Genomic DNA, 23814 nt, shown 5'->3' with positions numbered 1-23814 from the left:
AGTCAATCCATCTGGCACTAACCTTCATTGAAGAGGAAAATCTTCCAGGTTATGAATTACAGTGAAGGCTCAGGGGCATTGTGTGGCACACGCTCGGCCTCTGTCTAGCTGAGGTTCGGCTTACATCCGGCAAAAGACGGGTAAACAGAACACACACAAAAAGCAGAATGCTATTGAGAGACAGAAAACAGTGCTGTAAGCCTGTGCTCAGCAGGACATAACACTGTTGTAATCTCTCATCAATATAACCAAGGGCCACAAAAGATGAGCACTGTCAAGTGTGTGTGGTAAAAACAAAACAACAACAGGAAATGCTCCATTAAGAAGACAAAACACTTATTTTTACTTTATTTGTGTACTGGAAAGGACTTTATTGTTATAATGTGCATATTTTGACTTCTTCATATATATTTGTCACTCACAATCAAAAGTATAAGTTTGTAGTTGTACACATTATTTTGTAAGCATCACTCAGAAACGCCAGAGCTGCTCCGTTTACATTCATGTGGCTATGTCACCCCCGGTTACACGGAATAATACATTTCTGAATATTTATATCTTTACCAACATCACACAGCATGATATAACAGTAGACACTTTGCTTAAAATGTTTTACATTCACATTTTATAAAGAATTTGATACATACAATATTAGATATATGACAAAAGAATATATTTTTATCTCTTTATATTTCATAATCCACATATGTTGCTTGCTTCCTACCAGAGATCATGTTTTCTGTCTCTCTTTTTTTTTTTTTTTTTTTGCAAAATTATCCTACACAAATAAATAAAACAGAAACAAACATGACGGGAGTTAATTTTGGCACTTAAAAATGTTAAAACATTGCAAACCTAAGAAACCTAATCTGTTATCTATACTCGCACACTGACACACACACAACCCATAAAAGGCTTGAAATGTTCAAAGGGACCACTTGATAATGGGACTGTACCACAAAAGCTCAATTAATAGAATTGTCAGTGTTAATAGATTTTCAATTAAACTTTTGTCAAATCAAACACAATTCGAACTAAATGAGCTAAACCACTGCCAAGCATATCCAAACATTAGTAAGCTTTACATGGTCAGCTGGACTTCAACTAGTCCTTAAGCTCAAATTATAATGTTCTATGTGTTTTTTGTTATATGTTTCAAAAAAAGTTCTTGACATACAATAAGTTAGCTAATTGGTCCTAATGATAATTGTTGCTCTAATCCAAAGCCATAATTAAAGCTTAAAATATTGATCCAAAAAACTAAAAATCCCTTTTCCTTTATATATAAATATAACAAAAGAAGAGCTCTACTTGAGGCATATCATTGGATCTCAGTTTACTTTGAAAACTATAATTATAAATTTCCCTTGGCATGGAGTTAATTGAGACTCTTTCTCAATGAGATGTTTTAGTTATAAAGAAAGTCCCGGCACTCTCTTCACGAGGATGAGAGGCTTAATGACAGGAAGTTTATGGCTAGATAAGGCACTGACACAGTGGTGTATGTCTGCTTCGTGAGGTGTGTCGAAAAGGGAAAAGATGTGCTTGAGATAATTCTTGTTGGACCCTTGATGTAAGCCAGATGTTGCAAAATCAAACCATTCTTGGGAAACAAGGTCAAATGTGAGAAACTCACAGCTGCATGCTAACATATACTGTACTGTAGCAATGACTCAGAATGATCCAAGCCTGTTATACGGCGTGAAAGATTTCCTGGAAAATCAAGGAGGTTTCTTTTTCTCAGTGTGTCACCTACAGTAAACCTTAAATCTGGGGTGTAAGTTAACCTGTCACACCCACTTATTCCATATAAACACACATTCAACTGCCCAGCCATAGAGGATAATAAAGCTTCAGTGTGTTTTACATTTTCACCAACATTGACCTATAACCATCACAGAAATGCAATTCTAGAACCCAAAAATGATTTATAAAAAGAAAGACATCTTAAAATGTTTTGAAACGCAAAAAATAACTGTTTTGAAGGTTTTTGAGGTCTTTTGAGAGGTGTTTGGAATAAAACATAAGGGTATGATTTAAAAAAATAAACTAAATGATTACATGCACAACATTTATTTTGCCCAACAATATAAAAAAGCGAAGTCAACCACTGAACACAAATGGAGCAGACTGGACAGTAACTGTACTGGATGGGAAACGCACAAAGCAATGGCTTCATTCTGTCCTTTTCTTAGGCGACACTTTTCATTCAGTAAGAGACCTTTGCAGAAACCTTTCTCTCTCACACACACCATTTCTTCTCCAGCATTAAAGTAGCATTTGAGAGGGAACTCCCACCTGACCCCTTCATCAGATGGATAACCAATGTCTGAGCTGGAAAAACAAGACAAAAAGGAAAATAGAAAAAAATTAAGGATGTTTGTTTTGCAAAAGGGCTAGGCTCTCTTTGTTAAATATTGGTAAACTGTTCATTGTAAATGGTAACTTTAGCACTGTGCCCAGGTCTTACCTTGAACTGTCTGACATTACCCTCAGCCACCATGTGATGTTCATGTTCTGGAGTAATGCAGTACGCTATCCTCTGCAATGGAAGACAGTCAAAGCATAAAGTGAACTAGCAGGCATAAACGCACAGCAATAATGAACCACAAATCTAAACAAAAACTCAATTATCTGCTTCGAAACGTATGGCAATGTAGCATTTTATTCTTCATGTGTTAGATGATCTCTGAAACCATTTAAGGTAGAAAGCCGCTTGTGGAAAATATGAGTGAAAGCACTGAGCCAGATGCCAGTAGCATGTTTGTGGCTTTGGGAAGTGACGCATTTACAGATGAAAATATCTCACAGTTCTAGGACCACACAAAGTCATGAAGCAGATGTAAGTCAAGGACGGATTTAGTGAGGACATTGAACACATGATGGCAATCAAACAAGGAATCTACTGGAGGCTCTGCTGGAAGTTTGTGTATCCAGCGTTCTTACAAGTGAGTGAAATTAAAGGGGTGTACTAATGTAAAACCTACTGTAATCTGATTTGATGAGTGTGTGTGTGTGTGTGTGTGTGTGTGTGTGTGTGTGTGTGTGTGTGTGTGTGTGTGTGTGTGTGTGTGTGTGTGTGTGTGTGTGTGTGTGTGTTTACATAACTTTTAAAATTGTAAAAATGTATAAAGTTTTCTGTTATGATTAGGATGTGGTTTCTATAACTTGCTGTATGCAAAAACAATAGAAGTTTATGTCCCCATTTAGATAGCTAAGTAAACATGAGTGTATGTGTTTGCTTACCTCTTTTAATGTGCCTGGCATACTAAGGAATTTGTAGATGGCGTAGATGGGTACAAACAGCATGGAGGACAAGGCTATGGACCAGCCCACAATATTGGACCAGTAAGGGAAAGTATATTCATCATATTTCAGGTCGCCGGAGGTAACAATGCTGGCGATCACCACAAACTGCACCGAAAATAGAAGTTAGGAAGTACAGAAACATTCAAAAGTAATTCACTATTCTGTACAAAAGAATCAGATTTTTCAGCACAAGAAAATAAATCAAGTTATTTTTTGGTTGAAACTATTTGATTGTATCAGCTGTATTTCAAGTCCAAATGAGGTGCCTGTTTTATCTGAACAATGACCAAAAATTTTCCCATCTAGCCTGTAAGAACTGCTTTGGTAGGTTAGGGTACATCCCAGAATGAATACGTCACCTCTACTCATATCAGAAAATATTACAGACATGCACCTAAGAAATGCCAAGTTTATGTAGAATGATTTGCTTTACTTGTGTAAAACCACATAATTGATGTTACCACATCAAGTACAGTTTTAGGTTATCTGACAAAACTGGTTTAGAGTGTAATCTAACAGGGGCAGAGGTAGGACATTATAACCATAAAACTCACATCAGGTCTTATGTTCGTTCTTTTTCACTCACCAATAAGAATACTGGACTGACAAACTTCCAGCAGAGCCTCCAGTAGATCCCTGGTTTGAAGCCCATCATGCGTTCAATGTCCTCACTAAATCTGTCCACGCCTAAGAGGCAAACACACAAAGAAATTAGCAGCATCTGGACATCATTTTAAGATAAAGGAATCCGAGAACTTTCTCTGAATTGTGGCTTCTCTTCTTACAATATCAATGATGATCTGAACTCTCTGTACTGTAATCTTAGACGAACTGTGTTCAAAAGTTATGTAACGTAATTTAAAGGAGATATGAGAAGCGTTCGATGTCAGGAAGCAATGTCACGGAAGGCAGTGCTGATAATCTTTACATTTTTTAATCCTGAGGCTCTGAACTATTTGTACATGTTTGCTCTGGGGGGAGTTACTGATCCTTATATTTCTGAAGTAGCCAAGGATCTTTCATGAGTTATTGTCAAAATAATATTACAGATAATGCATCTGAAAGTAAACAAACAATTAAAAAAATTCAAACATACTAGGACTAAAATAAATGTCCTCCCATTCCTTACATGGGTTGTCTGCCGCAACTAGAACTACATATGCTTTGGAATAATAATAATATACTGTATAAATACACACATTGATGAGATAAATGCTTGTGTTTCTCAATCCTGCTGGAAGATGCAAAAACTACACTCATCTGAGGGCAGACTAGGGGTGGGAGATATGGCAAAAATATCATTTTCAGGATAATCACGATTCACGATTTTATCATGATTTATGTTTATGTAAACTTCACTTCACTGTTTATGTAAACCTTCCGTGTATTTGACAGTTTAAGCGCAATAAGACGCAAAAGATAACTTAGTTTAGTACTCGCGCTGGTTGTCAGGCTTTTAGTGTGCGCTTCGGATGTATGCACTCAGAAAAGCACGTCAGAACAGTGTGCGAATAAAACGTTTAACCGGCAAGGCTTTAAAATGCATGCAAATAATCAACTTTTGTGGTTGTGAATAACTGCAAATAAACATAATAGTGGATATATTTGTCTACATATACAGCTACTTTTGAATGGTTGTCTGGAGAAAGATGCCCCCAGAATCCTAAACCAGCCATCTAGCTAAACTGCCAAAATCTAGAATGTATGATGCTGAGGAATCCCTGGGAGTAAGACTGAGAAACAGATACAGGAAGGCTATAGCACACAACCCCAGTGTGCTGTGAAACAGACTGCAAACCACAATAATTTTACTAGATGTAAGAAATGATGTTATCAATTTGGGAAAACATGAATGAACATACAGATTACAGATTACATGGAAGGATCATCATATGGTTTATGCAACGTCCATGTAAATGTGAATTAGTTTGGGTCAGTAGTGGAAGATGGTCTATAAACATTAATGTATGTGTGTATCTGCTCACCATAGAACCAAGATACTCCAATGGCCTCAATCAGCACCCCAAATAGAATGGATGTCCCTGCAGCATACTTGTCCAACAAGGTCAACACATAGATCCCTCCCTGTCATGACCGAGATACAAGACAAATGCTGCTGAATAAAGGACTTTTATTGATTAATTCATTATCATATTGTTTGCATGTAATTATGTATTGTGGATTTTGCCTGCTCATGATATAATCATATAAAATATTTGCCTGCTCATGATGTAAATAATCATATTAAAATGTATTCACAAAAACACTATGCTAATTTCTTATTTTGACTATAAGCCAATGCATGGTGAAATCATCCACAGTGTGGCTTCAATTGATGCAATCACATGGATGACGTCACTGAATCTAAAGACAATGAATAAATATTATGCAGTAAAAACAGCACAATATTTACAATCCAAATGTACAATTTTGCAAAATTTAATAAATCAAATATCAACAAGTGTATTTTCATATTGTGATACTGCCTAAACACTTGGCAATTGACTAAAGCAATTGTTAGACTCAAAGTTAAATGACACAAACCCAACAGACTTACATTTGTGACACACAGAAGGGCTACTAGGAATGTCCCAAATGCTGTAGCAAACGTAAATATCTTTCTATTCCTCTTGAGGATTTTGAAGTCATCTGAGAGCCCAGTGATTACTGCTTCCATGCCACCCATCTAAACAGTACATTACATCAAATAAAATGAAAATATTGTACTCTTAAAGAAAGGCAATATATTTTAAAGCAACACCTTTTTAGTTGTAGTATTACTTATTAGTGTATTTGTATTTATTTATTTTTTGTCTATTCAATTTCATGTGAGATGGCGCTGGCAAGTAAAAAGGTGTGTTTAACAAAAAGAACTCTATGCATGCTCTTTACCATACAAATACAAAATCATCTGAACCTAGACAATAACCAGATTCATTTAAACTTACAGAGCTGTCAATTCCAAGAGTCAGAAGCATAATGAAAAAGACTATTGCGAAGAATGTAGACCCAGGTAGAGTTGAAATCGCTTCTGGATAGATAATAAACACCAGTCCAGCTCCTGCACACAGATATAAACAATTGAAAACACAGATCAGCAGAAGGACACTGCACTACTCCCCCCAAAAAAGTTTGTTTAGGGTCACTCTGGTTAACCCCAAAAGAAGAAAGAGAAGTACACAGTGTAAAACTGAGAAACATGAAAAGGTTGAGCAATGCATAAAAAAGACAGGACAGTGAAGATGTGGGAGTAACAGACCCTCAGTGGCCACATCCTTTATGTTGACACCATGCTGTTCAGCCATATACCCCAGGACTGAGAAGATGGCAAACCCTGAGAAGAAACTGGTTATGCAGTTTATTGTGCTGGTCAGAAGAGCATCCCTGCAACAAAGCACAAAATGAAAGTTTACATTACACCTTAAGTCTCAAAACTGCTGAGAAGGATCTATGACATAAACACTTAAAACCCTCAGTGAGCCGATCCCAAAGCTGTGGTTAAACCCCATTGTGGATCCGCTCAAATCTCTATCAAGACTCATTTAGATGGTTCCTGTGCAAAGCACAAACTATGAAGTTTCAGGTTTGCCATTGTATTTTGAAACCTTGTTTCATGTTCCCACAATGTTTGCCAGTTGCAACGACTAGACATTACAATAGCCCAATTCATAACCAAACAAAAGGTCTAAGAAGGAGTATTATAACAAATCATGTCTGATTTTAAACATTTCAAAGTGTGTGAACTAGGGTGGAACCATTTAGTGTAGTCTGTGAAGAAGCACATAAATCTGAGCTGCACATCTGCTTGCAACATTATGTCCTATTTTGAATAACTGTAGATTTTGGGTCTTAGTAAAACATCTGTACCCCGGAGAGCAAAAATCTGTTGGATCTGAGTTCAGCTTTATACATCAACATATTGGGATGTGAAATCAATACTGCTTACTGTAAGTCATTAAAGGGATAGTTCACTTTGAAATTAATTTTTGGTATGTTTTAGCTTACCTCAAGGGCATCCAAGATGTAGGTGTCTTTTTTTCCGCAGTAGTTTCAATTTTGATATTTTTAGGTCAAACCGTTCTTGTCTGTCAGTCATATAATGCAGGTCGATGGTCACTTGTCTCAAACAGCATGCACAGAGTCCAAATTAAAACAATTCCCCGTCGTCCAAATTAAACAATTCCCCATCGTAAGTACACATTGATGGCCTAAGACACGAAACGAGCGGTTTGTGTGAGAAAACGAACAGTATTTATATCGTTTTTACCACTTATACGCAGACATGTCCGAGTGATCTGATCTGACGTGTGCGCAGACTGGTGCATAGATATACACACTAGATGTCACCTTGTCTACGGCAGTTCATTGGAACGAATGTCTTTAAGGCGACATCTAGTGTATATATCTATGCACCAGTCTGCGTACACGTCAGATCAGATCACTATGACATGGCTGCGTATAAGTGGTAAAAACGATATAAATACTGTTCGTTTTCTCACACAAACCGCTCGTTTCGTGTCTTAGGCCATCAATGTGTACTTACGATGGGGAATTGTTTAATTTGGACGACAGGGAATTGTTTTAATTTGGACTCTGTGCTTGTGTTTTGAGATAATGACCATAGACCTGCATTATATGACTGACAGACAAGAACGGTTTGACCTAAAAATATCAAAATTGAAACTACTGCGGAAAAAAAGACACCTACATCTTGGATGCCCTTGAGGTAAGCTAAAACATACCAAAAATGTATTTCAAAGTGAACTATCCCTTTAACATTCTTCAGATGTATGCATTGACTAGACATCATGATTTCAAGCAATTTAACACAAGCTAACCAAAGTGGGCACTGACTTTTAAATGAATAAATCAATTAATCTGTTTTGCCTCTTCACACTTTCAAAACACTTCATTCATGAAAGGAAATCACCTCATCCACAAGCCTTTTGTGACCAATTAAACTGTTTACCAATTTAAACTTTAACAGTTCCTGACAAATTGATTATTAATTGACAAACTTATTTACAACACCATTCTTTCATCCTTACCCAGACAATTATCACCTCTTGTAATTGTAATTTCCACCGCTGCAATAAAAACTTTAAAATGAATTAGTCTTTTGATGTAATTGAGTATTATGAGGTTAAATCCTAAGTGCACAACCGATTGAGTGGTGAAACATCTTTTCCCTGACGCCAGCAGACGGCCACAATAGTTGTCTCTCATGTTTGGGCATTCAGCATGCTGAGCCAGCTTTTGTGAATAGTTCATGTTCCCACTGCGGGAATATGACTATGGCCGTGTTGCCCGAGGCCGATTCAGAGTGGGCAGCGTCCACTTCCTCTTGGTGGGGGAATCCACACCTCCCGTCCAAAGCTTGTAAGTTTTCGTCCAGTCTCACGACGAAGGCTTACAAAGCCTGTGGAGAGGCTGCTTCCGCCCTACATGCCATGGCGCTCTTGCAGGTCCACCAGGCCCAGGCGCTCATGGACATGCACGAGGGTGGTGCTGACCCAGAGCTCCCGTCACATGTCACAACTCGCCTGCCATCTCCTCCTCTGGAGTCAGAAGCATCTTAGGTCGCTTCGTGCCGTTTACATTGCGTTTCCCCCAGTGAGCCTTCTTGCACAGACCCTGTGCAAAGTCAGGGAGGATGAGGAACACTCCCTCAAAGTGTATGTTGCCGCGAGTGCCGCACATCACGATGCAGTTGAATGTAAGTCATTGGGAAAGCACAACCTGATCATCAGGTTCCTAAGAGGGGCGAAGAGACTAAATTCGCCTCGCCCGCTCTCTATAACCTCTTGGAATTTGTCTCTGGTCCTTTCGCCACTTCAGAGACCACCCTTTGGGCCCTTGCAATCAGCTGAGTTAAAAATCCTGTCCTGTAAGACACTTATCCTGGTTGCATTGGCCTCCATCAAGAGGGTAGGGGACCTGCATGCATTTTCGGTCGACGAATCGTGCCTAGAATTCGGCCCGGATAACTCTCACGTGATCCTGAGACCCCGGCCCAGATACGTGCCCAAGGTTCCTACCACTCCCTTCCGGGACCAGGTGGTGAACCTGCCAGCCCTGGCTTTTCTCTGTCCCGTTCGCACTCTGCGCCTGTACGTGGACAGAACGCAAAGCCTTCAGGACCTCAGATCAGTTCTTCGTCTGTTACGGAGGCCAGCAGAAGGGAAAGACTGTCTCCAAGCAAAGGATGGCCCACTGGATAGTGGATGCCATCGCCTTGGCTTACGAAGCCCAAGGCGTGCCCTGCCCACCCGGGTTGAAAGCCCACTCCACTCACTGACAGACATCTGTAGAGCTGCGGGCTGGGTGACACCTAACACGTTCGGTAGATTTTATAGCCTACGTGTTGAGCCAGTTTCTTTCTGTGTGCTCACTTCAACCAGCCGGTAACACCAAAGTTCCCGCCCTAGTGTCGGCTTGCTGCGCCACTCCCTTCCACATGGAACGGATACGTGCGCTTTTTGCTCCAGTCGAGTTCCCCACTCAGGCGAACCCTGTAGAGTTCCTCCGCACTCCTTCGGCAGTCAGACGTTGCGGAGCATCCGACACCAGGCTTAGTGCTCGTATGCTTGTGTAACTTGTGCTAAGCTGGGTTCCATATGTGGTGATCCCTGCGGCGATCCCATGCGTATTCTTCCACGATCAGCTTCCTGCGGTGAGCCTGTGTCTTTCCCTTGGCAGAGTACGCTCTACCGTCACTGTCCGGTGTAGCCTCCCCCTTCCCAGGCTGGAGCCACCCCAGTGACATTACATATGTTGCACTGCCCCTAACCGGCCAGTCCACATGTGTTTTCTCCACATGGTACCTCCCTTCGGGCAGCGTCCCTCTCCCCTGGAAAGGCACGCTTTCCCAGTGTTATCCAAGAGTTCCACTGTGTGGGGTATAACGGAACAACAGTTTGAACTCCCTCTACACGGGCCTTCCGCCCCTGTTAGTTGGGGGTCTGAGAGTCTTACGTAGGGCGCTGGATGTGGCAGCAACTGTGGCGTTTTCCAAGGGATCCCAATTACGTTGTCAAGTCAACGTTACGTTGAACGTGAGCGACTGAAAGGGAACGTCTCGGTTCCCTGAAGGAGGGAATGGGAGACGTAACGTCCCGTCGCCACTGTTGCTGACCATCGCTGTACGGCCGTCACTATCTCGGCTCCTCAGCGAAAAACAATGTGTTCGTGCGCCCGCTTCCTGTTTATACCCGCACTGCTGACACGATTCACGCACGCCAACAGTCATTGGTTCGTTCTGTAGACACTCGAAGATGATAGGGCTCCCTGAAGTGATCCCAATTATGTCGTCACGTCGACATTACATCTCCCGTTCCCTCCTTCAGGGAACGAGGGTTACATTAGTAACCGAGACATTTCCATGAGAACTTCAACACAATAAGCAAGCAAAGCCAGAGCTTCACAGTCTCAGTGGACTACCCATTGTTGGGCTGCAGTGTGGAATGGACATGGGATAACAGATCAAGCAATAAATCAACATAAGCCTTTATGTAAGAATATTTTGCTTACGTTGGAACCTGTTTTTAGCAACCACTAAGGAAGAATTGGGAAATTCTGTAATTCTGAAGAGAAGTTATTTTTAGAGAACTTACCACTTGAATTAAAGACTTGTCGTACCTGTAGCAGTTGTTGTCGAATTTATTGTAGCTAGCGAAGGCAATAAGGACTCCAAACCCAGCTCCTAAAGAATAGAAAATCTGAGTAGCTGCATCAATCCATACCTGCAGCAAACAAAAATGAGTGACAATCCATCTAAGAGAAGTATGTCGTTGTGACAATTTTTTTGAGGTCCATGATATATATCTGGAATTAGTTCATCACATAAGTTGAGCCCTATTGGTATGAACTTACTTGAGGGTTATTGAGCTTCTTTAGGTCAATGTGGAGATATGCCCTAATTCCATTCATTGCACCAGGGAGAGTTATGCCTCGAATCAGCAACACCAACAACACTATGTAGGGCATAGTAGCTGTAATATACACCACCTAAACACACACAAATAAAGCTCTGTCCATTTTTGCCCATTGATTTAAGATCACTTTACAATGAACAGTGATATATAAATTGAAAATGTTATTATTAAATAGAGAGAGAAATTATTAGACACATGACTGACAGGAACAGACGAAATCAAGCTATAAACTCTTTGAGAGTTTTTATACCTTTCCAGAGGATTTGACTCCCTTCCACAGGCTGAAGTAGAGGATAAAGACGACCACAATAAGGCAGAGGCAAAGCTCCCAGCGAGGAGGACCCAGGTCATTGATGCCTTTACTCTCATGAATGTGCAGCACTCCCCGTCTGGAGGATGAGAAATGGTATGGAAAATGGAAAAGTTTTTATTTTTAATAATTTTTATTAATTTTATATTTTGCAATACATGCATTTTTACTGTATATGGCAAAAAAATAAATAAACATATTTTAAATAAAAAATATTTTGGAATAATATAACATTCTTTCTAGAGAAATGTAGTGTTGTGTGCCTTGTTCATAGGCTCTCCAGTAGTAAAGGAAGTGTCCTGGGCCACAATCCTTTTGAATCCTTTTGATTGTTTTCCTCATCAAATTATGGATAAATCTTATCAATGTATCTCCAACAAATAAAACATCCATTATTTTAACGTGCTCTATTTCAAGTCATGCTCCAAGAGAATAGCGTAAAAATATTCATCTTCACACAAAAATTGGTTTAGAAAATATACTGTACAGGTCCAATTGTGTAAGGAACGCCCTCCACACAGGGATGTGGGGGGGCTCACTCAGTTACAAACCACTGAAATTCTGGGAGGATGTAGGAGTAGCTTGTCACTTGATACTTAAGATACTTGGAAAAGGGGGTTTTAAGTATCCCTGTTGCATGTATCAAATAGAAAGGGATGTTCTCCCAAGTCAATGTATGATAAAACCTTGTCCTGATAACTGAATAACCTATAAAGAATATACAACTACAAAGAATTTAGTCCACGTCAACTCTGTCTAGGGAACTATATCTTGTTTTTATAGCACATTCCTACACCCTTTTATGTGCTTTATGTTATGCTTAAGTTTCCTCAAGACAGTCTTCTCTGTCCTGATGTTTATTTTATACTAACATCAACCTAATCTTCACATAAGTTTTTATAGATTTGATGAAAAACATGATTTAGCCAAATTAGGAGATTTTCAATTATATTATATAAAAAAAATTGGCTCTCACTCGAGCAACAATGATATCTCAGAAAATATGTAGCACTGGATCCATATGCAGTGTCTGAAATTATATAATATAGAAGGAACAGAGAAACAGAATTAAGCTCATCAAACAATACACCCGTGAGACCTGACAAAGAACACTGGAAACGCAAAGGCTTACAGCATATACACAAGGGCTAATTGGTAACAAGACACAGGTAAAAACAATCAGGGAATAACAAGAGGAGACAAGAAACCAGGTAAAACTACAAACTACACGTCCACACAACAAAAACACTCAGACATACAACCATTACAATTAATATAACTAGACTAGTACAAACACACGCATTTTCAGTCTGTCACACACTGTGTTGTGTCAATCGTTTCAAAAGTTTTCCCAGATCGTAAATTACCCATACACCCCTTTATCCCTCAGGTTCTACTTCCCCTGGAGGGATGACCTATTTTTCTAACATTTTTATGGCTGCATAAATAAAAAAAAAAATTAAAAATGAATATTATTGCTGGTTTCTAAAAAGAATATCTGGATACACCCTATAAAAAGAGTCTCTATAGAATGTGATCTGAATGATTCCTGTGCTGCGCCTCCCAGTGAGGTTCAAAGAGGAGAAACAGTACAGGCCATTGTTCTTATATTATAAACAAACCCCTATAGCACTGCCAGAGAATTTTTTGTAGCTTTTCCTTCTGAAAGAGGTATCTTGTCAAGGAAAAATTAATTCTGCTCTGTTTGAATACACTTTGTTTCTGATTTCCAACTTTAGTAGCCACGATGAGAATGGAAGCAGACTTGATCCATCTCTATTTTACCTTTAAAACTAGCCTTAGGACAGTTGTCAAGTGGCAAAGTTGTCTTTAAGAGCAACACTTTAAACTTTAAGTTTAATTTGGTCATGCACTGGGAATAAGGGGATAAACATAAGTGTGATGTCTACAGAAACACAGATGACGAAGCCATCAAGACTGAGTTAATGAGGAAAAGGAAAGCCAGACAAACCCTCAAGGCTCGTTTGTAAATGGATATTTCAAAATAGTAAAGCAGCTGCTGATATTTATCTTTGAAAGGTGTGACATCATCTTGCAACACAAGATTTCTTTTTCAAATCACCTAATGATGCACAGACATCAATACTCGACATACAAAACACAACAATGTGACACTCAACAAATAATAATAATAAAATCAATTCTGAACAAGATAAACTAACAACACAAACTGCTAAAAGTGAAACAAAAATAAGTTCAGCAGCACAGATAAAATCAACAAGAATCCAGAAACTACACAGCATAATCTGTTCATGCCACACTGCTTGCTGGATACCTTCAGAGTACATAATATATGCACTGTAGAAATACAGTATGATATTCCAAGAGTCCAGTTAGATACAAGAGAAGTCCTACTGTGAAAGTCAATTATTAAATGCAATTATTAACCTGGAATATACTGTAATTTCACACTAAAAAGTTTAAGTGTATAACAAAACATTGCATGTGACATCAGTGCATATAAATAACTTTTCAACAAGCACAAGCAAAAAAACAAACAAACAGTAATAAGGCTAAATCATCATGGTCACCTTTTGTTCATTCTTTGACCCTGGACTTTTGTATGCACTTTTAAGCTGCCTTTTAAAGGATCCCATGATTTGTTATTTATAGCAAATGACAATGACAAATCATTGTGTTACACTATGAAAAAAATCAACTGTCATAATTTAAAGTCCAAGGCACACACAAATAGAAAAAAACGTCCTGAATAATCTTCCACACTTCAATAACACACAGGCTGTGTGACAGCAGTTTGGTCAGACGCAGGACAGATGTGAACCTCCCCTAATTGAATAATTACATTAGATTGTTGAGTATCTTGGCAAGCATTCCCTCTAGAGCTCTTCATTCATCTGATGTCCTGTCCTTGCCAAGCTAAATCCAAACACCTATGATTTCAACATATCCTTCAACATGTACTCTAAGCCAGAAAATGGCCACAGATGAGATTTCTGATGGCATGTGGGGTCTCATCACAGCTTGCTTAACTCGAGCAAATTATATTTGTTTTCATAACAGGCAACAGAATGTCCTAAGATGTGCTTGTGAAACTGCACATTCGTTGTGGTTATGGACCCCTCGGGCTGACACGAGTTCAGGGCTGTTTATATATTTTTTTATATTTCCTTCCTTTTTATTTTTGTAATTAATTAAATCAAGCATTGCAAATAAATAGCATTTTTGAGACAATAACCTTCATATTACATGTATACGAGTATTTACTGAAACACAACCCATGGCATTTGTTAAACTTCATGATAAAAAAATCAAACAAGCACATTATAATGAATCTAAAAAGGACGCTTATTTTATTTATTTTTATTGATTCTTATTTAAAGGCAGAATAAGTATTTTACAAATCTCTGTCTTGCCTTTCCAAATGATGATATGTTTTCCTCAAAATCCACTATTTCTGTCTTCATGACCTCAGTCATGTGTTAAATCTGACACTGTGTGATAAGACAAGATTTCAGTAATGACGTAATAATTAGATTTAGGACACCCGCCGTGTAAAACAATACAATGGAGCAGTAACGGTTCATTACTCTCAACAAACAGTGATTGACTCGAACATGTCAAGATCGGCAGAGACAGCATAGTGAAAGGATATGTGGGTGGCGCACAAGATGATGAAATTCGCTTTGTTGAGCTTGTCATATTTTGCTTTTGTCTGGTTGTCGGTTGTTTTAGAAAGATGTGTAGCATGAGGGTTTGTGTAAGACCAATGAATTTGACTGGGTTTTATCTGGGGTGTCCAGATTTATAGCTACTGGTTCAACAGCTTTTTCTGTGATTGGTTTGTAGCTATTCTGAACAAAACACTGCTTAATCTAATATTTAGTGTACGGCACACCTGCTGAGCATGTGAGTCTGCTGTATGTGTGATGGTAATGAATATTCTCTAGTGCCCTGTGTGCTGTACCATGATGGCAGGATTACTGGTGGCCGAAAACTATTATAATGGAGCGGCATGAGGGGGAAGAGTGGAGGAAATGACAGCTTTCCACATCCCCTCACATACAGAAGACAGCTGGGGAAATGACACTTCAAAGCACTGCTGGGTGGGAAACCAGTCCAAAAGAGGGTAAGAGCACAGGAGAGGGAGAAAGTGAGAAAAACAGCTAAACAGACTGAGAACAAGGCAAGCAGCAAGTACAAGAAGTGGTAGATCACCAGGAAAGACAGGAAAAGAAGTAGAAGAAACAAGGAAGAAACAAGTTGAGGGTTGGAAGAATTACAATAGATTATATATTAATAATATATAATCATTTAAAATGAATAAATGTTTGCTTTAGCTATAGTTTTTGTCTGTATTTGGAGCTGAAACATCTATATTTCTGTGTATTATACTTTGAAAAATAATTGGTAACAATTTATTTTACAGCGTCTGTCACACACATTACATGTAGTTACTATAGTAATTACTATAAATTGCATGCAACTAACCTAAACCACACCCTAACCCTACAGTACATGTAGTTCATTATTATTACTTAGTATTTAAATGTATAATTACATCATAAAATAAAGTGTAACCTAATTTTCACACTTAATGTGCATCAGAAACAGTCTACCAGTGATGTTAGACTCTTTAAGAATTTCTGAATATACAAACTTGCATCATATTTAAGCAATAAATTGAAGGAATGAACACATAGTGACCCTCACTAGAATCTGATGACATGTCTGTGATTTTGTGCGAGTGATGTGGGTTCTTCATTGTTCCATGCATCCTTCTGGTTTCCCCAACACGAGGAGCCAAATTTTCCCTTAGACACGGAAAAGGACTGCTTTTCTTTGAAGTGCAAGTGCCTGCCTTTCTTTCAGTCTACATCAAGAGTGTTATAGCCCTATACACGTCATAGATTGTAGACAGGAATTTCAGAGTTTCGAGAGCTGCATAAAAGTTTCAGTGATACTGACCTAATTTTGAGCACTTTTAGGCAATAGTTTTCACATCTGATCAGACAATCTTTTGCCTTTTGGCCTTTTGCCATCAGAACAATGCCTGTGTGTGTTCTACTCATGAGCAGCAGCAGGGTTCAATATACCTGGATGATTTAAAGGAATGGTTTACCCCAAAATTAAAATTCAGTCATCATTTACTCACCCTCATGTCGATTTAAATCTATATGACTTTCTTTCCACTGTGGAATGGCAAAAGAAGATATTATTAAGAACTTTGGTAGCCAAACAGTTTTGGTGAACATTGACGTCCATTCTATAATCTATTAAAATCTCTTCTGTTATAAGAAACAAAGTCATACAGGTTTGTAATGAGAGTGAGTAAATTATGACAATTTTCATTTGTAGTTGAACTTTCCATCTAAAGATGAAAGATCTCATGAATTTTCCGTCAGCAAGGATAATAATTCTCATCTAGCCACAAAATTATGATAGCTGCTAGAATGGCCGGAAATCAACCTGTCTTCTAATAGTAAACAATGATACACCTCACCGGTTTAGTCTCTTTCATAGCTGACTCCTCATTCAACTACGTAGTAGAAGGGCTGGATTTATGCATTCTAGGCACATGACTATGTGGAGATATAATATTTTTTTAAATAATTATTTCACTCTAATGCTAAAACTCTATAAGACAACATCTATTCTAGATAATTTTAAATATCAGGTAGAAACCTTGTATCTCCATATTTCGTAATTGTTTTAGTTTTTTTGCCTAAATCATTACTATTGGTAATGTCACATTTTACGTCTGTCTGTGGATTTTGAAAATATTTAATTTAGTGAAAAGTATTAAAAAGAGCTTCAGACTAAACCTCGTATCCCCTTGAATCCTCAAACTGTCAGTGAAACCACATAACTCCACCCCGCCTCTATCGTGAATGCAGTGCTGCACGCAGTTTGAACCGTCTCTGCTTGTTTGCAATGCAAGGGTAAATAAAGAACGGATTCTTTGAATAAGTACATAGTTTTCTTTACTCAAGAAACACTATATATATATATATATATATATATATATATACAGTATATATTTATATATATATTATAAATTATTAAGTTGTAAGTTGATGAAAACGCAGGTCTAATGATGGACAAAACATTCGCTGGTCAGAAACTTTGAAACTCTTTGAGACTTTGAAACATTGAAGCTTGATTTTGGTCAAATGTTTATAATATAATAACAAATGCAAATGTTTGACTAAATATAAAGCCACAATATCAACTTTTAATACAGTGACCCAAAATGTATTTTGCCTATGTATGCCACAATTTGAGGTAAATCAGGCACTGACTAGCAGTAATAATTAATTACAGCCCAAAACCCTTCAACACCTGACAGAGACAGAGACACAGGCACAGCACAGGTTTGAAATGTGTTTTTCATCTTTTCCTGTCTGATCTAAAAGATATCAATGGATTGGCTATGCAGCCAATACTGTGCATATGTGTCATGCTTGTGTCAGCCCTGCAAAACATTCCATGCTTAACGGAATGAAAGAATGGATAGAAAATAAATCCTGAACAGAGATAGGTGAGTTATAGCTCCATTTCAAGCTTTATAAGCAAGACTCCATAGGAAGCGGCAAGCAACTGGTACAACATGACAAATTGGAACAATGTCGGAAAACATCACAGATATTGTGAAACATAAGGAAACACCTGACTAGTGAAACAGGTATATCACTCATAACTGATTTTGTTAGTGGAGATGTTTCATGTACTTGTTTTAATGTGTTTGGAACACCTGACAAAATAAAATAAAAGAGTTTGTTTAATAAGCATGGCACTTGTACTTTTGAACAAATCTCAAGCTAACTGCTGTCGTTTAAATAGTGAGCCTATCAACTGCCTGAATTCTTTTAACTGACATTGCTTCACACCTAAAACTTTGTTTGCTTTCATGTTACTGTAAATAAGCTTGTGCAATAATACACAACTCAATTACAACTGCAAAGCTACAGAGCAAAAGATTTTTGGACTCACTCGTAGAACTCTGCAGCCGGTGTGTTCTTGTACTTGGCATAGGAGGTTCCATTACCCAAGAAGGTGCCATTGATGTCCTTTGGATTTGTGCAGTTGGGGCTGTTCCACGAGTTACCACAATTGAGCCAGGGCAGCTCACTCGTCAATGAAGCAAATAAGTAATACAGAGACCAGGCTATGATGACGTTGTAGTAAAAGCCCACATACAATGCAATGACGATCACAGTGTAGCCCACGCCTGAGGAGGAAAGTCACAAATATTTTGTTAGTAAATGGGCAAAAGTTTTGTTTTATCTGTTTCAGGCCTCTGTTTGCTTTAATACATTAAGTTGAAAGTGTTTGCACTGACTTCAAAGTCACATCAGAGCCACTGCATAACCTAGTTCACTGCCCCAACAAACACAGTTGTTGGTTTTTGTTGGATCAGTGATTTGTGTTCGCCAGGTCAGTGTGAAAATGAAACATCCAAAAAGCTATTTTAGAACATTTGTTTTGCCGTTCATTGGGTCGTGAACTAGCTATGTGTGTTGCAACTCACAGTGTTTTGAGAACATGGTACATTTCATCTCAACATCTTTTGTTTACAAATTTTCAATGTACCTTTAAATACAGGGCAGATCTTCCAAACAGTGGCTGCTCCCTCTCTGTTATACTGGCCCAGGGCAAGTTCCATGTAAAACAGGGGCATCCCAGCAATAAACAGGAACAGAATGTATGGGATCAAAAAGGCACCTGGGGGACACATTATTGAATTTTACATTTGATCACTGACAGAATTCTACAGATGGCCAAAGAATAAATGACAAATGAACAATAGACATTTGTCATTGTAGCTGCTAATGTAGTGAATGGTCAATCTACAGTGGATTTAGAGCCAGTTTGATATAATCACTTCTTAACTCTGACTTTGCGTAGTTTGCATTATAATATATTCAGATGGGGAAAATGAGTCATGGTGTAGCCATTACATTAGAGGTGAATTACAATGTCACATGTTACCTCCCCATGAAACTGTCTGAACCCTGACCCATGATGTTTTCAAAATCGGAGATGTTAGCAATCTACCCTGCTCTATTTGTCTTTGCTGAAGCCGGTTTTAATATTATAATTGGTGCTTTGTTTATCACGCACAAGGAAATATTTTGATTATTTTACTAAAAGGCCAGTGATTGTCATGATGCATTTAAATGAATGCACTTTTGCAAAAGTCTCAAAACTTACCTACATGCCTAAAGAGTGAGAAAATATATTTAGTTACTCATAAATTATAAAAGATAACAAAACTGTTAAACAACAGCCCACTAGTAGTTAATGAGTTTGCTGACACTGACATCTAGTTCCAGCACAAAGTGCTGGCAGGTTGTTCAGAGAAACAACTGGTTCATAATCTTGAATGATTTGAGTCATAATGATCATGAAATTATCTTTTTTCAAGTATCATTGGTCAAAACCTCTTGTGCCAAGCAAGTTTTTTTAATGTCTAAACAACAAACACACAAAAAAAAACCTCTTCTTTTGTATTTGTTTCACTTAATAAAGGTTACATTTACAGTAAAAACTTGCATCTGTAGTTAACTTCACATTAAAAATTCAGAGATGCTGTTACAAGAATTCTAGGACGATATCTCGGTGACTGCATATGTAACAGTTATTGATGTGTCATTAAATTATATTATGTTGATATACCAACCTAACATATACCTTATAGTTTAAAAGTATATGTAGGCTATTGCTTTGTTAAATGTTAATACAATAAAAAGATATAAAATATATTCTCCATGAATTGTAGTAATGCATACTTTTTCTGAAAATGTAAAAACTTCAAAAAGTAAAATGTTTAATCTTTTAAGAAACATGTTAAGACAACAGTTAACAAATGGACAGATTTGACTAGCATTTTTCATTTATTTTAAGATCCTCTTACTCATCAGAACAGCAATACATTTATTTAACTCAAATCTATTTCTGAAACACAGGATGTGTTTTAGAAACAGTTTGAGACGCAGCGTGTCTGTTATACAAATATGCAATTCAAATGAATTTCAAAGGCAATAGCTAAGAGTTTGTAAGCTGCTCCACAAAATTGTAGTTTATTACGTATAACTCATAATAATTAGCCAGTATGTAAAAGTAAAGTAAAGGGTGACCCTCAAAATAAATAAATCTTACCTCCTCCATTTTTGTAACACAGGTAGGGGAACCTCCAGACATTGGCCAGGTCCACAGCAAAGCCTATGACAGAGAGTAGAAAGTCCAGTTTCTTGCCCCATGTCTCCCTTTCCACATCCTCACCAGAGCCGGGGGTGCAGCCGTGGGAGCTCGGAGAGGCCACGACAGAGGAGTTCGTGTACTGGACCCCGTTCTGCTCCTTCACCAGGATCAGCTCCACTTCCTTTTTCTCCACGTTAAACTGTTTCAACGGGGCCACCGAGGACAGTTTGTGCTCAGGCAGGACTTGGATGTTCATCTTTGCGCCCTAGCGCTCTCGTGGCCCCGAGGATGTGGAGCAAGTGAGATGCGTGCCGCTCGCACTGACGATGATGATGATGATGCTGATGATGCTGCTGCTGCTGAGGATGATGATGATGATGAATAGGAAACGCTACAGCAGTTGCTCTCCCCGTGAGGTAGAGATTCTTGCCCAGCTTTCACCAGCTAAAAGAGAGGAGAAATCAAAGTTCACTGTTACTGTGAGACATTAAAGCAATTCCATGCACCATCAACACTGTTAAACAACCGAGTGCGCAAAACGATTTACAATCAATGAATGTTCGAAAGCGTTGTGTCACGGTTAACGAAGAAAAGAAAACTTTACAGTGACAATCACTCGACATTTCCTGTTGGACGCACCACACTTCATGGAATAACTGTATATGTCTGCATAAAGTGTCTCTTGTGGAGTCTGGAATACTTAAAGATGACTCTGTACTTGTCAACATGAGGGGGTCCCTCCATGATCCGTCTCTCCTGCCTGGTCCAGAAAATAAGAGACTGCTGCCTGCTTCTCATGGAAGTTTTTACTCTCCCCTCCCTTCCAGTTGGAGGCTATAAATTGCGATCATTTAAACAAACATCCAGTTTTTCCACACGTGATATTTTCTGTATGATCATCATCACCGTCGTCAAATTGTTAGTATTTTTGAAGCTTCCCCTCCACCCCCGAATGCCACACTCATCTACAAACATGCGGTGCGCCACCGCTGGACTTAAAAAATAAGCACCTTGCGAGATTTTTTTTCTTTTTCTTCTATAGTCTTCTATAAGAGTTTGAAAACATTTCCTCCAGAAATAGACTTTTGTCCTCTGTATTGGACATTATATTTTAGTGAATTTCTCTGACATCATATATGTCACGATTGTTTTAGTGATACCAAATGTATGGAAAATTATAATATTTTGTAATTATCATTTAAATGACTAATTTTCAAATTGTTTTTCATAAAGCAACATCTCAGGAAAATGTTATGGGGTTTCTAATCAAAATATCACTTTCTGTTACAAAACAGGGCATTGATTACATGTCCACTGTAGAAGACACCAGGACTTAAAACACGTTTATCAGGAATTTTGGGAGACACAAGTGAATAGGTAAAGAAATTATATATCAATATTCCTATGAAATATTAGATATTATTACGAAAATGTTGCCAATTAGTACTCCTATTATTACACATCTTATTTATTACATGTTGCCCCAAGAACACATTAATATGCAAATTAGATACAGTGTATAGAGCCATTGTATTGAATGGACTTCCCATATGGCCATTTTACCCACATAAAGTGAAATGGTAAATCAATGAATTCTGTTATATAACAGTTGAGAATTATATTTATACAAAGTTTATGACATAGCCTATTTCAATGTAATGTCATGAAAAAATACTAAATTCAAAAAACTTTTTTTCTGGTTTTGCAGAATGATATATGGTGTGTTTTGTGTGTGTGTGTGTGTGTGTGTGTGTGTGTGTGTGTGTGTGTGTGTGTGTGTGTGTGTGTGTGTGTGTGTGTGTGTGTGTGTGTGTGTGTGTGTGTGTGTGTGTGTGTGTGTGTGTGTGTGTTGTGTGTGTGTGTGTGTGTGTGTGTGTGTGTGTGTGTGTGTGTGTGTGTGTGTGTGTGTGTGTGTGTGTTTTAATGAAGCCAAGAGTGCAGTATAATATATTTTTTTAAAGTTAGTAAAGAAATATAAAATTAGCATGCAAATCATGACACCCCTAGCACCTTTATAACTAACAGTCAACTTAAAAAAACATTTACTAAAACACTTTTCTTTTGGTATAAATAATATCCTAAATGACAACAGGACTTAGGGGCCATCCAATATTTTCCAACTGCAGAGCCACATCGCTAATTATTACAAAAGGCTGGGTATCGAGACAAGTTTTAAGTTGAACCTCTTTTAATTCATGCACAAGACGCTAAAACAAAACAGTAAGATGCGGCACAAAGGTCAAATGGTCAAAAGAGTGAAGGAGTTTGAACATTGATATTTTGTTTGGCACGAGCTTCAAAGTCAAATGTGACATTACTATTGTGCCATGTGGGACTTGGAAATGCCTCAAAATCAAGCAGCATGTAGCCTACTACCATGCATGTGGGGATCTGCTCCATGTAAAATAAAACAGCTTTATGTTCGATGAATCAAATTTCTGTGCGGATGCATGCCTTTAAACATATGTTCAGAAAATATTGCTCACTTCCCCCTATAGTAAGGTCAAATCCCCCGAAATCCCTCTCTTAATTCACACCTGAGTTATTTGTCAAGAAGATATGTTTAAAAAAAAAAGAATTACAAATGTATTTGATCCATCTCCCATCACTACTACAGTTTTAGTCTGTTTTTATTCCACCCTTGAGTTGCCTGTTTCTTCTCTCTTCTTCTACATAGATTCAATTAGTTGTTTTCTAAGAAGCAGTAAAAGCATTGTGTTCCACATGTAATCTAATTCCACACCCGCTTTAGCCAAAGGCGACAATTTCTATTAGATATGGGCAATCAGTTCATCCCATTAAAGTCAATGAATGTCCCCTTAAAGCTCTCCAGCGTTTCTTTTATGAAACCTTTAGAGGCCTGTTTTTCTGCAGTTTTGTACATATTCTGGTTCAGATTAGATAATAAAAGTAAGAAACAGGGTTTTAGAGGATAATTTATTTTTTCCTTAACACACATTTGTCTTCCAAAGGAGCTGGAACCTCTCATTTCTATTTCAGGATGTTGCCATACATGTGGGAAAGGGTGATGCTAAAGAAGGTCACCTTTAGAGCAAAGCAACCTTTCCCTGAAGCATG

The 23814-nt window shown here is 38.1% G+C and overlaps 1 protein-coding gene across 3 annotated transcripts; it reads right to left on the bottom strand.

Moving 5' to 3' along the window:
- Positions 1–319: 319 nt before the first annotated feature.
- On the bottom strand, positions 320–21880 carry slc6a2 (solute carrier family 6 member 2). 3 transcript variants are annotated; one of them, XM_082161152.1, is made up of 15 exons: positions 21455–21880; positions 20695–21180; positions 19126–19257; positions 18526–18763; positions 11494–11632; positions 11182–11316; positions 10948–11051; positions 6569–6693; positions 6258–6370; positions 5867–5995; positions 5295–5394; positions 3896–3996; positions 3247–3414; positions 2471–2542; positions 320–2334 (listed from the first exon to the last, which is right to left on the bottom strand). In XM_082161152.1, the coding sequence occupies exons 2-15, from the start codon at positions 20990–20992 to the stop codon at positions 2311–2313; spliced, it is 1878 nt and encodes a 625-aa protein (XP_082017278.1). In that variant the 5' UTR covers positions 20993–21180; positions 21455–21880; the 3' UTR covers positions 320–2310. The 3 variants fall into 3 exon arrangements, with proteins under 3 accessions (XP_082017278.1, XP_082017280.1, XP_082017279.1); XM_082161154.1 differs by lacking the exon at positions 21455–21880 and adding an exon at positions 21376–21393; XM_082161153.1 differs by lacking the exon at positions 21455–21880 and having other exon boundaries at positions 20695–21264.
- Between the last annotated feature and the right edge of the window lie 1934 nt (positions 21881–23814).

This window comes from Leuciscus leuciscus (assembly GCF_965113295.1).
Source record: "Leuciscus leuciscus genome assembly, chromosome: 2".
Taxonomy (NCBI): Eukaryota; Metazoa; Chordata; class Actinopteri; order Cypriniformes; family Leuciscidae; genus Leuciscus; species Leuciscus leuciscus.
The sequence above is the reverse complement of the archived record's forward strand: the minus strand, read 5'-3'. Positions and strand labels throughout refer to the sequence as shown.

What these genes read in the sequence shown, in the direction of transcription:
- slc6a2 (XM_082161152.1), bottom strand. Translation starts at nt 20,992, where the DNA reads ATGAACATCCAAGTCCTGCCTGAGCACAAACTGTCCTCGGTGGCCCCG. An exon ending in CCGGCTGCAGAGTTCTACGA is followed by an intron (nt 11,633 to 18,525) that starts GTGAGTCCAAAA and finishes CTCATCCTCCAG; the next exon opens with ACGGGGAGTGCTGCACATTC. An exon ending in TGGAGTATCTTGGTTCTATG is followed by an intron (nt 3,997 to 5,294) that starts GTGAGCAGATAC and finishes TTTGCCTCTTAG; the next exon opens with GCGTGGACAGATTTAGTGAG.